The 15,293-nt window shown below is 38.1% G+C and overlaps 1 protein-coding gene across 1 annotated transcript; it reads left to right on the top strand.

The window, feature by feature from the left end:
• Positions 1-2,451: 2,451 nt before the first annotated feature.
• npbwr2b (neuropeptides B/W receptor 2b) lies at positions 2,452-6,547 on the top strand. The gene has a single exon (XM_044350618.1). It carries the CDS (start codon positions 2,567-2,569, stop codon positions 3,581-3,583), a length of 1,017 nt encoding a protein of 338 aa, XP_044206553.1. The 5' UTR covers positions 2,452-2,566; the 3' UTR covers positions 3,584-6,547.
• Positions 6,548-15,293: the final 8,746 nt, after the last annotated feature.

Here is a 15,293-nt window from a genome sequence, read left to right as displayed (position 1 = left end):
CTTGTGGGATGGGATTTTGTTCAAATATATCAAATTGTATTTCAAATTGTAAAAATAAACTAATAAAAAACTAACCACTAATGAAGACAATATTTTGAAGAAAAAAAGAAAGAAAATTGAAAGTCTATTGGTATTTATCACAGATAATATTCAATCTATAAAATTAATTTCACTTTGATTTGGCCAAAAACTAAAGTGAGGCCTTATTTGCAGCAACTGTGTTGCTTTTTGCCACTTGTTCTTCTTGACTAAAGTAGGCAGCACGCAATCTCTCCATTTTGTGCAGACAAAGAGTCAAATGATGCGTCAAACGCCCCTTTTTATGGGAACGCGCACAAAGCCTGAAGCAGAAAGCCTGGATTAACAAAGAAATATCATTACCACCATTGTGATACCAGTTATCTCTGATTGCGAGTTTAGGTTTTGTCGAGGCAGCTTACTGAAAGAAAGCCTGGCTATGTTGAACTTGCTTTGTAGTAGGGGAAGTGTGAGAGAAAAGCAGACTGGAAGCCTGAAGGGAAGCAATGCAAACAGATGACCAAAAATATAGAAAACACAAGTAAATCAAGTCAAGTTTATTCATAAAGCACATGTAAAAACAACCAGAGTTGATTAAAGTGCTGTACAATAAAATAACAAAAGTAAATTAAAACAACATAACAAGGTAACAGCAAAAAATGAGTAGAGATGACATAACGATGCTATCCCATACAAATACACAAATAAATAAGCAATAGTAAAACATAAAGCATAAAGCTTCGAGGACACTCTGTGCCACAGAGCCAAGTGGGCTGCAAGACAGCCTGAAACATAGAAACTCTTTAAGTCCAAAACACAGATCTCTTCCATTACCCAAAAACTGATACATCACCAACTGTAGTGTGAATTGCATGAAAAACGTTAAACATTCTCAAAACAATCTGGTCATTAACAAACAAACATACTCATTCTTAACCAGGTGAAGGCAAAAGTATTTCAGATTTCATGACCACCTGTAGGAAAGATTGACACGAGGATCTCGGGATGACGTCAAACGGCGGAGTGCGGAGAGAGAGAGAGAGAGAGAGAGAGAGAGAGAGAGACTCCCGCAGATGTAAGACCGGAGTAGAGTGACTTTACCAGGGACAGAGGAGGGTAAACCTGCCCGAACTCACTTAATGCACTTTTATATCTGTGAAATATTTTTATTAAAATGTACATATTGATTTGTTATTGACTGATATACAGTGAACAGTAAGTCAGGGTCTTTTAAGATTAGGAGACTGTTTTTTTTTGTTTGTTTTGTTTTGGGTTTTTTTTCATATACTTAATATTCATCACGTAACTTTTGCCACTACACAACTGGTTAATTTACATTAATTTGGAAATAAACGCGAGGAATTATGATGCATGTTGCTTTGATAGGTTAAGTTTTGTTTGTGGTATGTATATAAAAACCCGTTAAAAGTTCAACGATCAAGTTTTTTCTTTTCTTTGCTTCATTTGTGTCAAGCTCTGAGGCTTTCGTCGATTTCAGGCTGTTAGAAGTACACGCGGCATCTGTTGTGTATCGTACTACACTCTACTGGACCTCGATTGATGTTTTCAACATGTGCAAGGCAACTAATTGACGTCCACATCTCACTGTTTTTTTTTTTTTTTTTCAGATTTCGTGATGCGCCACTCGTGCGTAAAACCCTGGCACAGTCCCCAGAGCGCACAGGAAGCACCAAGAGATAACTCCACCACCCGAAACCATAAATGAACATCGTAAACCTTATGATGGACACGTTCACTCTCTAAAGACTCACTTTAAATTCTCGGCGTCGGAGAAGAGAGAATCAGAGGAGGAGAGGAAGGATAAACGCAGACGTGGGGACGAACGCAACATCGGCAGAAAGGATGTGATTTTCATGCTGGCTTAATAGAGAAAAATAAAAGGAATTAATCCGAATGGAGATCAACAAAGTTGTTTTTGTTTTTGAATAACTGGAAAAGGGAAACCAACTCTGATAGCACAAAACTGACAGTGGACTGCTTATTTACGTATATAACGTGCAGAAGATGAAGCAGGGCGTCTTGAGCGTTTTCACATGAAGGACTTTACACAGATATTTTACACTTCATATTCTACCACGGGTGGACTCTGAGGAGGAGATTTTCTCCAGAGGAATTTATTTTATTTATGCCTATTATTTCCTCACATCATCCTGTAACTGTCTGTGCAGTAGGCAGGAGAGGTAAGAGTGCATGGGAATAGTAAACATAATTTTTTTTTTTATGTTATTTCGTTTCTTATCATCACAGAAACTGAAACAACAGTGACATTTTTTACCCCAAAATATCTAATGGACTTGCTGTTACCCTCTCAGTGACATGCTGCTGGTCCCTCAACCTCAGATTGGGAACTTGCTCTCTAAATACTGGTCTCATCTCTGTTGTCTGCTAGTGATCTGAACTGTGCATAAATAAGACAAAGATATTCATGTTTCTCTAAACTCAATAATGTCTCTGAAATTTGTGGATCTTTGTCTCACAATGATCACTGATTCTTAGTTTACCAACTTTAATCCCCATCTCTTCAAACATGGAGAATGTGTCTGTCCCCGGTGGTGCGCTGCCAGTCTGCAATGACTCCGTGGACTTTTACTCCCTCATGTCAGGGAACAACACAGACCTGAACTGCACTCCTCCCTCTGAGTTTTACTTCTCTGCTGACCTCTACGTTATTCTACCTGTCATCTACTCTGTAATCTGCGCTGTGGGATTGACAGGCAATACAGCTGTCATCTATGTGATCCTCAAAGCCCCCAAGATGAAAACAGTCACTAATATGTTCATACTGAACTTGGCCATCGCAGATGATTTGTTCACTTTAGTGTTGCCAATCAACATAGCTGAACATTTATTGCAATTCTGGCCTTTTGGTGAAGTTTTGTGCAAAGTCATCCTCAGCATTGACCACTACAACATCTTCTCCAGCATATATTTCCTGACTGTTATGAGCATTGACCGCTACCTGGTCGTCTTGGCCACAGTGAGGTCCAAACGCATGCCTTACCGCACCTACCGAGCAGCCAAAATCATCTCATTATGCGTCTGGATCCTCGTTATCCTCATCGTCATGCCTTTTACTGTTTTCGCCAGTGTCTACGTCAACCCGAACGATGGGAGGAAGAGCTGTGTGCTCAGCTTCCCCACTCCTGAGAGTTTGTGGTTTAAAGCTAGCCGGATATACACACTCATCCTGGGCTTTGCCATCCCAGTTTCGACCATCTGTATCTTATACACCATGATGCTCTACAAGCTGAGGAACATGCGTCTCAACAGCAACGCCAAGGCGCTAGACAAAGCCAAGAAGAAAGTGACCATCATGGTGTTCATCGTTTTGGCCGTCTGCTTGTTCTGCTGGACGCCATTCCACCTCAGCACCATCGTGGCCCTGACGACGGACCTGAGGACCACGCCGCTGCTAATCGGGATCTCCTACTTCATAACCAGCCTGAGCTACGCCAACTCCTGTCTCAACCCGTTCCTCTATGCTTTCCTGGATGACAGCTTCAGGAAAGCTTTCAAGAAGATGTTGGAATGTAGGCCAGCCTGAATGTAAGACACATGAAACCTGCTGCAGAGATCCACTGAGACTTACAGAGTGAGGACAGACTATGGTGGAAAACAAAATTGGAAAGATTAACTTAAACTTTTGGTCCAAATCTGAATTTTCAATTTATGTGTTGCAGATTTGATTGTTTGGTTTGTTAAAGCTACACTAGGCAACTTTGCACATAGTTTTGCACACAATAGTAAGAGGTAGTGATGACAAATGTATCTTTGATGTATAGAAAACATGTAAAACTCTTAGTGTGACAAACCACTCCATAATTGCTTTTTACTGCAGTAAACCAAAGGCAGGAGAGAGTACAAAGCTTCAAAACCCAAACAGAGCTGTTTGAGCATCACCCTTTAGTTTAAATTCATCATCTCCTGTGGGCGGAGGAAATTTCCTGCCAGCAGAAGTCAATCTGAGCGAGTGGAAGCAAATTGAAGTCTCTTATTTACGAGAGGCAGGATGCTTTTCTTTGTCACAGCCGGACTGTTTTGTAGTTAGACAGAAGTTGCCTAGTGCAGCTTTTTTATGTCTCTGAGAGTGCAGTAGGAGAAAGAACTGGAAGTTGACAAAAGTGGACAATATCGCTTGCTATAGGGAATGATTAATGTTCACATACAGAACAATGATGACATAAAAAAAAAAAAAGCTTGTTATAACTGTCAGCGGAATTGCTCATCTTCATTATGTCTGAAGAATTGGCCATGAAATCTGATTGTTTTCTAGGTTAAGACTGCAATTAAAATGTCAGACCATTTTCATGCAGGTGAAAAATCCCATTATGAGGCAGCGAGCCTGGATGGGTCACTCTATGACCCTCACTGTCTCCGTCCGAACTCAGAGGGATGGAACATCTGCTGTGTGGAGAAAATAAAGTTCAGCACAGTGTCATTGATTTGCATGCTGTCAATCAAAACAACATTGTGAGACTAGTCAGGGTTGGAGGGTAACAAGATGTATTTTAGTGATATACAGCTGTCTGGTCATGAAATAGTTGTAGAAATCCATCTCAAGAAAGTACTGTTTAAAATCCAAGGTTAAAACTGGTGGGAGTACTTGAGTGATCATGTATGCAAACACTTAATTTCCTTTAAATTATGTTGTATTTTGAGCAAAGTAATCCCAAAGGAGCCAAATCATACATTTTGTGAAATCACCTGAAGTATTACGGTTCTTTTTTTTTTGGGCAGTTACACACAGAAACCTGAACCATGAAAATAATGTCACTGTTTGAATGAAGAATGAAGTTCTACTACAGATTTCTTTTACTTTCATTTCTATTTTCTTCTTTTTTTCCAGAATGTATATGTACCACTTTGGGAATAAAAAAACAGAACCTTACCGACCCTGACAACAGTACTGCGGGCCTGATTAAAGACAGGCATGGGACAGGAGGGCTATCTATAATGTATGTTGTGTTTACCATCCCACGTCTCTATTTTTTTGTGAGCTTTTGTCGCCCCCTTTTGTCGACAGGGTGATGTTACCTAAATATGCAGCCAGAGCCATTTACAGACTTAAAGCAAAGACAACATTTAAAAGGTGTTACACGTCTTTACACAGGCTGTAATGCTCAGTTGTGTGTCACTGTATGTGAAATGAACATTTATAAAGATTATGTAGAATTTTCCCTGTCACTCCTCACAACAATTCATGGAGATTCATATTGCTGTATTTATCCTTTATCTCTATCTGGTGTCTATAAATCATATGTAAAGGCACTATGGTTTGTGCAGAAAGAGAAATTTGAGCCCATTCAGAACCTCTGTGTAAGTAGAAAGTTGTATTACACAGCCAATCAAAAGAATATAAGTAAAACAAATAATACATAGAGATAAAATAATTATATGTGAGAAAAGTTATACTTTGGTACCTCTAACCTTGGAGTTGAAACTTTTTTTTTTATGCAGACTCATGTGTATTTGTATAATTGGTTTTGAACAAAAAAAAATGTTAAAAAGGTTTGAAATGCACCGCCATTATCATGCATTGTGTTCCATTCATGCTATTATTGCTCATTCTTGCTCAGATTCTCGGTTTGAAAAACTCTCAGATGATACTTTCTGGAGCTCAAATGGGGTCGCAAGTCAGAAAAAGAATAAAACCATATTAACATTTCATCTTTTCTAGTGAGATGTGGCTGGAAATCTCACTCTTTTTGCTGGGTTTTGCTACATTGATGGCACCTTTCTTATTGCTGCTGCCCTTCCTCTAAAACTCCAAGGAAAGGTGTAAATGTGAGCAGCTGCCTGTCATAGCATTACCTTGGAATATTATAAAGTGACAATGCTTCAAACTGTGACCTCCACAACTTTTTCGGCACAATTTTAACCTCACTTAAACACTTTCATTATTTCTTACAAAACATGATTCTTATGATCTCTTCGAAACCGGTATGAAGCCTGAATACATCATTATTTCAGTGGAAAACATGCTCCAACTACAATTTTCTTTAAATTTTGAGTTAAAGTTTTGAGTCTGAGAATTGACCAGAAAACAGAAGTTTGTAAAGAAGGATCATAGAGTGTAAAAGATTACAAAAAGTCTTTTTGTGCTCATTTATCCTGTATTCATCTTGCGTTACAGGTTTTCTGTCTTCAGTGTTGTACAATTCAACAGTATCTTGAATCCTATAGTGTAACAACAGACTTCTTTGAATGTTTTTGAATGTTACACAGTGTACTATTTTAATGTTTTAAGTCATGACACTACAGTGCCGATGCCAGTGTAACTCACCTCCTGCTATAGATTGCTTGCAGCAGCAGTTTAGCAAGCATGTGATAAGGCTTTGTCTGTATGGCTCTGACTGCAATGAGAGAAATTCTTCTGCCATGTCCAGCTGTAAATAGTTCACTCTTTCTCCCATTTAACTGTACATAGGAATGTATAGTCATAGGGATGTATAGTCAAATATTCTAACTTGTGTGTCACACAAATGAGAAATATATAAAATAAATAAAATTTGAGCTGACGATTGCTAATCATTGTCTTTTATGCAGCCTAGTAATTAGAATCCAGTCGTAATATTGTGTATTTTAGAAATCTTTCATGTCTGGCGTCACCTGTTGATGAACTGAAAAATATAATTTTACTTTCCCACTGGCGCTCATGTATTTCTGATTCTTTAGAAACAAAGTTGGTTTATATGGCAGACACAATAAATGTGCAGACATTTGTTTTCATTACTGATAACTGTGCAGAAATATATTCACTCTCATTTACAAAATGGAGGCCAAGACTTAGTGTTATTATCAGTATTACCAGTGGTTGGGGTCGCTGTCAGGGTCACCAGGAAGATTCTTTATATTGGTGACTACATCTGCTATCAGCTGAAGAACAGCGGGATGGATTAGTGGTTAAGGAGCATCTTGTCAGCAGAAGGTCACAGATTCAATCTCAACGACAGCCTGTTGTGTCTGTGATGTACTGCTGATCTGTCCAGTTGCAATAAATGCATCATGGAGATGATGGTCCAGTTCCAGACGCAGTAACTGGTTTACAAATAACTGCTTTCCAATAAGATGGATCTCCAAGCAAGAATCATAGTAAATGTAAGCACAACATTAATACAACTAACTGCACTTGCTAATTAAAACTAATTAATTGCATTAATCAATATTATATATACATATATTGACATTAAACATATGTAATGTAAAAGGGTATAATGTCAATAAAGGGTGTATTCTAATAAACCCATTGTATGCAACCTGCCCAGCTCCACACAGGAAGTTAAAGACTAGCAGATGAAGAAAGCTCAACATCTAGCCACCAAAGCCAGGTATCTCAGGAGTTGGTGGAGACCAAACCAGATATAAAAAAGAGTTAAAGGATAAGTCTGGTGATATTTTGTATTTTTAACTCCCATGAAAAGGCTGAAACCAATAATGAATAGATCCTACTAACATCATTGCCTGATATATTATTCCTCTGTGCCAGACAGCTCCATTGTCAAATAAAAATATTAAAAACACATCAATGTGTCACACTGTTGCACTGGGTGACATTTTCCGTCTTTACCGTGAATACTGACACTGATTATTTTGACTCAGTCCCTCACACACACCATCCTGCTGCCAGAAATACTCATTATAGTACCAAATCTGGATTAATCGGCTGTAAAATTGTCTCCAACAAGTGCAGCTGTTTGAAGAAAGTTTGCTAAAAGCTACAGAGTCCATCTGTCACCAAGCCTTACCAAGTAAATGAAACTATATTAAGTATTCGTGACCCATTTTAACCCCCCTTATGGTTTATGGCTTTAGAAGCCAAACAGTATAATTTTGAAACAAAAATTAATCATATTAAAGCTTATTTTAAAGGACAACCTTTACACAAGTCAAGTAAAGTCAACTTATTTAGAGCACATTTAAAAACAACAGACATTGACCAAAGTGCTTTACAGAGAGATTAAAATTATGAGGTAATTTGATTGTTACAATCAAACAAAAGCACAGGATCAAAATGAACAACAAAGGCATGAATAAGATAGACAATCAGATGAAATTATAACACAAACAACAAATGAAATACAAACACATAAAAGCCAGAGTGTGGTCAGACATGACTTCATGAAGATGATTAAGAGGCTAACGAGAAGAGATGGGTCTTTAGACGGGTTTAAAGATCAGTGGAGGGGGAAGATCGGATCATTAGCGGCAAACTATTCCACAATTTAGGGCCAACAACTGAGAATACTCGATCACCTTTAGTTTTTAACTGGGTGCGTGGAATAGAGAGCAGTGATTGGTCAGCATTAGACACTAGGTTTAACAGAACTAACAGTACATTCTTAATACATAATGCATATACAAAATATACTTTCAAAAATATTACTGAGCATACTTTTTGTTCTTGTTTAAGGCTTTATAAAAAAGAAAGTGTAATTAGTCTTATGGGTTGTTTTTTGCACTTTTACTTTGATAAACATTATAGGATTTAGTGTTCACCAAGAGCTGCGTTTCCATGTGATGCTATTTTACCCATTTTACCTTTTTTTCTACTTTCATTAAGTTCCAAGTATTAAGCATGTATAGGTTTGATGACACCATGGCATTCAGCTGTAACATCTCTGTTAATATTTATATTTTTTGTGTATTTTTACGTGTGCTAACCCTGTCAGACCTAGGACAAGAGACAAGAGATATAGTGTATATATAGTAAATATGCTGTATATGTTGTATTCTAATACCAGTACTGAAAGAAACCATATTTTCCTCCAGAAAACACTGGAAGGAAAGTAGTTTTTCCTGCTTTCACATTTATTTACCTGCATGAAATCATTATCTTATTTATGTTATATATTTATAGCTTTCTCCATGCTCTTTATCGTGTCTTTGTCACAATTTTCATCTCTCTCTCTCCCTCTGTCTGTCTGTCTGTCTCTCTCTCTCTCAGTGTTGTGTAAACACTAATATTTGACTGTGTTTCTACTTAAAACACAGTAGCTCCGGAGATCAGACAGACGCTTTGCTGCCTAAAATGTCAGTCTTAAGGAGATAAACTGTTTTATTCACTTTTTCATTTTTTTCTTTTTTTTCCTGAAGAAAATAAACATTCACGTCAAATTCCAGCTGTCTCATTAAGACACGGTGAGGTAAAAATGCCTGTTTTATACCCTTCTTCTTTCAGTCCATACTGTATGGGCATGTCATCTCATGGATACATGAATAAGTGTGTGTGTGTCGGTGTGGAGGGATAATAGATAGAATAGAATAGAGTGCCTCCAAGTGGTCAATTTGAGAAGGAGAGGTCAAAAATTCTCAATTGAGTGTCTGTGATAACATATTACTATCACTAGAGGACAGTGTTGGTCCATGTAGATCCTCCTACTCTGAATGTATGTGTTTTGTGTGACTCACCTCCAGTAGGTCAAATCACTCATGTCTAATATTTTGACTGGAAACAAAGACTTGGCAGGTGGAAGCAAGTAAAAATAGCCATGGACTTACTGTACAAAACAGATTGTGTGTGTGTGTGGTGTGGTGTAACAATTTGTCTCACCTGTTTCCACCTCCGTATTTGAATAAACATCAACTGATTGTAGGAAGTTCTCTAAAATGTGGCAACATCTGAAATTTCAACACTCTGTATAACTCAATTCTTAAAAAAACATTACTGATGGACCACTAGAATAAACAAAATGATAAAAGCTAATTTCATATTTTTTTTCTTATTAAAAAACAGTCAAAGAAAGATATGAATGAACAGATAAGACATGTAAGACACTATACATGACATTTAAAGAAATGTCTTGTGTTTCAATGATAACATTGTGTAATCCAGATGTAGTAAAATGGAGAATCACAACTGTAGATGGCAGTGTGTAGCTGTGGATGGGATGTGTACATTCCCAACATTCTCTATATCTCACGTATAGACTTGTACACTGCACCACAAACACAGACCTTCCGTCACCCTCACATCTCTCAGGAACTGCATTCATATGAAACTGTTGGAATTATCAATCACAGTCATACCTAACATTTACTCCCCCCACACCCACTCGCGTGGCATTCGAAGTGTGTTTAAGGCTGAAGATAAAGAAAGAGGATAGAGTGAGAGGAGACGCTGAGTAGTTATCTAAATCTAAAGGGTCAATCCTCTGCATGGTGAACATTTCAAGTCAACAAGTGAACCTCAGCTGTACTTAGACTCAGCTGCACTTTCAAGATTTAGCATATTTGATGGCAACATGCTTTTATTACCATTGTAACAACATGTAGCATGCTGCTTACACTAAAATTTAGCATGTTAGTGTACATTTACATTTTAGCATGTTGACATTAGCATTGTGTCAAGGTGGGGACAGAAATGTGGTCATTTTTAGAGGTATGATGTCATGAAGTGTTTGATCTATTGGTGGCACTAGTTGAAACGTCTGGGGGTTTATGGGAATTCATCCAATAGCTTTGGAATCAAGTGTTGGACTGACAGACTGAAGGCAAAACACTGTATAAGCCTTTCCTCCACCTCCATCTCTACCTCATCCTCAACCTCTACACTCTTACATTTTGCTGCACAAAATGAACATCACTGCACTTCCTGGGAACTGAATTTTGCAGCATTACATTTGCTGAAAAAAAAAAAGCTGTTAGTAACAGTTGCACATGAATTTAACTCATTAAATTTAACGCAACATAGACGCAGGTGCATGCATACACACTGTAATCTGACCTGTAAATCTTTGCATTCTCAGAGCTATTGGGAATCAAAACAATATTGACTGAGCTGTTCTTTCCCTTCCTCTGTTTACACACACACACAATGATACACTTGTAAGTGTGCATACAAGTGTTCTAGAAATTGCTGCCAGACATTTATTTGAAAATAAAGTGAAATTGTCACAAAGCATTATGTGCCCACATTTTTTGTCTCAAGAAGGAAGCTGTCATTGAACAAGTGAGATTCATAACAAATTTACTTTCTTTTGACTGGCTTCTGCTGCAGCTGGTGTTTGGCATTTCAGAAGCAAGATTGCCTGCCAACATTTGATCATGTTACTTCTGGATGTCTGTTTTGGAGAAATAATTGTGCTTGTGTGACTTTTGGTTGGCTGTTTATCTTATCAGTTTTGGGCCACCAACATGAGCTTTCCAGCAAAGTTTTTTTATTTGTTCATCTGACGTCTGTCTGAAGGAAACAGATACATGACTATTTTAAACAGTGCAACTGTACACAATAGTTGATCACACTTCACATGCTTTACATGCTTAAATGTGACCTAAAGTTTCTTTTTAGGCTTCAAGTGCAAGTACATAATTGTGTATTGGACTGTGTTTTAACAAGTGTCAACAAGTGAACCTCAGCTGTGTTTAGACTCAGCTGTGCTTTCAAAATTTAGCATATTTGATGGCAACATGCTTTTATTACCATTGTATCAGCACGTAGCATGCTGCTTACACTAAAATTTAGCATGTTAGTGTACATTTACATTTTAGCATGTTGACATTAGCAGGGGGGGAGGAAGCTGTAAAGAGTTAACTAAATAGTTCCCTGTGTTAGTTAAAGGCAACCCTTTCTCCTAGAAATTATGTTCATATACAACTAAACTGTTTTCTCAATTATGTTGCATTGACAAACATAATCACTGTCAGATTATGTTCACAGGTAACACTTTTTTGAATGAATGAAGTGTTATGTTTATATATCTCTTTAAAGTCGCAGGAAGGAAGTCAGGGTGGGTGGGGCATGTACAAGATGCAGGACTCTAACACCGCAGACTCAGGTTTGCCTCCCAAGTCCCGCATGTGGTTAGGTTTAGGCAACAAAAGCACTTTGGTTAAGATTAGTGAAAATATCATGATGTGGCTTAAATGTTACTAAACAAGTTACTGCTGAGTTTTAGCTAGACTTTCATTCCTCTTCTCTCCAGTGCATATCTCCACCTCTCCAGGCTCTCCTCAACCTGCTCCCTACTCTCACAACAGATCACAATGTTATCCATGAACATCAAAGTCCATGGAGACTCCTTCCTTATCTCGTCCGTCAACCTGTCCATAACCACTGCAAACAAGAAAGGGCTCAGAGCCAATCCTCCAACTGCACACCTGTGTGTGCTATGACACTGCCCTTATACATATCCTGCACCACTCTTACATACTTCTCTGCCACTCTTGACTTCCACATACAATACCACACTTAATCTCTTGGCACTCATAGGTCATATGCTTTCTCTAGATCTACAAAGACACAATGCAACTCCGTCTGACCTTCTCTATACTTGTCCATTAACAAAGCAAAGCAAAGATCGCTTCTTTAGTGCTCTTCCCTGGCATGAAACCATACTGCTGCCCATTAATCATCACCTCTCCTCTCAACCTAGCTTCCACTACTCTTTCTCATATCTTCATGCTGTGGCTGATCAACTTTATACCTCTGTAGTTAATACAGCTCTGCACACCACCCGTATTCTTTGGTACCAGTACACTTCAATTCATCCAACTTGTTAAGTGACACTAATTATTGTTTCCGGCATAAATGTCAGAGGGTAGAGTGACTGTGGAAATCCACCAAGCTCCATGTGCACTGTCTCCATTACAAAGACCCTTTAACTGACTTTAACAACATGGTTAAGGATGCAAAGGCCTCTTACTTTGCAAACCTAATTTCCTCCAGTAAATGCAAATCTAAAGTCATGTTTGATGCCATCAACAACATTATCACTGCTGATGTGCCTGTCTTTTCAAATAATGATTGCAGTAACTTTGCAGCTTCTTTTCTATCTCCCTGCAAGACCTCATTGATGTGGTAGGAAGTATGAAACGTTCCTGACCTGAAACCCTATAGACATTTTACTAACTTCTATGCTTAAAAATATACTTGGGTCTATTGGTCCATGCCTGGTCTCTATTTAAAACAGCTCCTTGCAATCTGGTTATGTCCAAGCTTATTTTAAACATGCAGTTGTTCAGCCTCGCCTGAAAAAAAAACAACTAACCTCGATCCCTTCCCAAAAACTACAGGCTTATATCTAAGCTGCTTTTTATCTCAAAAATTTTAGAGAAAGTTGTTGCCAAGCAGTTCATTGTTGTCTTCACTGCACAAATTTTAGATAAATTCCAATCTGGTTTCTGTAAGAAGCATTTCACTTCTCAGAGTCTCCAATGACATAATGATGTCTTCTGATGAATGTGAATGCTCTGTTTTGGTGCTGCTGGATCTTAGTGCAACTTTTGATACTGTAGATCACAGCATCCTGATTGAAAGGCTTAGGCAGTGGTTGGGTGTCTCTGGGAGTGCCCTGGACTGGTTCTCCTCCTATCTCCTATGAAAGGAGAAACTGCTGCTCTTTCCTGTGGTGTGCCTCAGGGTTCTGTCTTGGATCCTATATCATTTGCTTCGTATATGATGCTAGCATATTTAAAAGGTATCTCATACCTTACTGTTATGCTGATGATAGCTGTATGTCTCTTTTAAGCCTGATGAGACTGACAAACTGACTGTTTTGCACACTTATCTGACTGTCATTAAGGACTGGATGACTAACAACTTTTTACATGTAAACACAGATAAGACTGAGGTCCTTTACCATTGATTCAGATAGCATAGTTTCCAAGGTTGCTCAGTATACTGGGTCCCTTTCTTAAGCTGTACAGTATAATCTTCGAAATCTCAGTGTTATATTTGATCAGGCTATGAACTTTGATCAACATATCAAATTGCCAGACTCAGGTCTGTTGTATCAACCTGAGCTAGAGATGATCATTCACACTTTATATCATCCCAGATAGACTACTGCAATTCTCTTTTCACCTGCCACAGAAAGTCATCCCTGGACCATCTACAAATGGTCAAGAACGCTGCTGCAAGGCTGTTGACCAGATCCAGCAGGATGACTCATCTTTGGGTCAACTTGGTGAAGTTGGCGAATCTATGTTCAGAGGAGAAATAATGATATTGTTGCTTGTCAAGTTGTGAGGACAAATCGTGTTACTTTTTTCTACAGTCCACATTCCTTTGACTATCTATAACGTCAGCTAGAACATTCAGTACAAATAAAACATGTACATCAATGATTATACAAGGCCAAGTCAGGTTTCTGAAACTCCCTATTTGAAAATATCCTTGTAAAAACCTATACAGTAAAAGCCATATGTTTATTATTATGAAAACATTATTATTATGAAAACTGACTGTACCTTCCTAAAGTCCCAAAATATAGGTGGCTTTTCATTCTGGAGATTTATCCTTGATTATTAGTAGGGGGTGATAATGTCTTTGCTGCTACTCACATGTGTTAGTTTGTGCCGTGCAGGTGTTTCTGTCAGACTGCTGTGTTAGCAACGTGTCTCAGAGAAGCCAGGGACATGGTAAGGACAGACAGAGTGAGCTGTCCCTGTCAGAGTGAAACAGAGATGGAGAAAATAATGTTAGGTATGGAATGAATGTCCACATAGCTTTGGAAATTATTTTCAACTCAGTTTACTTTATCTGTCCCTGAGGGGACAAATAATAGTGCAATAAGGGTATAAAGCAGTATATTGCAGCATAATACTGTACACTTTATGATGACAATTATATGAAAATGATAATATGCAATAAGGAATATAGAGCAGTATAATGTAGTATAATGCTGTACACATAATGATAATGATTTGAAAATTATAATAATAGTGCAATTAATATCTATATATAGTAATACAATATCAATATTAGCACATTAAAAGTATAAAGCAGTATGATGCAGCACAATGCTGTACACATTGTGATAATTATGATTATGAGAATGATTATATTAGTGCAATAAAAGTATAATGCAGTATACATATTGATGGTAGTGCTGTAACATTATAGGCGCATGGTAATTTGATGAACAAAGATTGCAGCATCAGTCTAAGCCATGTGCAAGTCACTGTGAGTGTGTTTGTGTGTGTGTGTTTGGGGGGGGGGAGGGGGGGGGTGGCTCAGTGCATGAACCACCCTTCTCTGATAATAGAAGGTATTTTCAACAAGTTCACTAGATTGGACTCCAAAATAACCCATGTGACTGATTCAAAACAACTCATGAGCATTTTCTGATCTACCACCTAATGCATGGTTTAGTTTAGGCAATTAAAACTTCTTGGTTGGTTAAGGTGGAACAGTGTTGGTTAAGCCATTGTTGATTGTTGGTTGATCTGCAGTTTCTGGTGTCACACTCACACTTTTTACTCCAAACAATCCACCCTGAATTCCTCCTGTTTAGATGAGACAATCGATAACATTT

The sequence above is a fragment of the Thunnus albacares genome, chromosome 5, assembly GCF_914725855.1.
Source record: "Thunnus albacares chromosome 5, fThuAlb1.1, whole genome shotgun sequence".
NCBI classification, from domain to species: domain Eukaryota; kingdom Metazoa; phylum Chordata; class Actinopteri; order Scombriformes; family Scombridae; genus Thunnus; species Thunnus albacares.
The sequence above is the reverse complement of the archived record's forward strand: the minus strand, read 5'-3'. Positions and strand labels throughout refer to the sequence as shown.

Excerpts from the sequence above, each read along its gene's own strand:
- npbwr2b (XM_044350618.1), top strand. The coding sequence starts at position 2,567 with ATGGAGAATGTGTCTGTCCCCGGTGGTGCGCTGCCAGTCTGCAATGAC.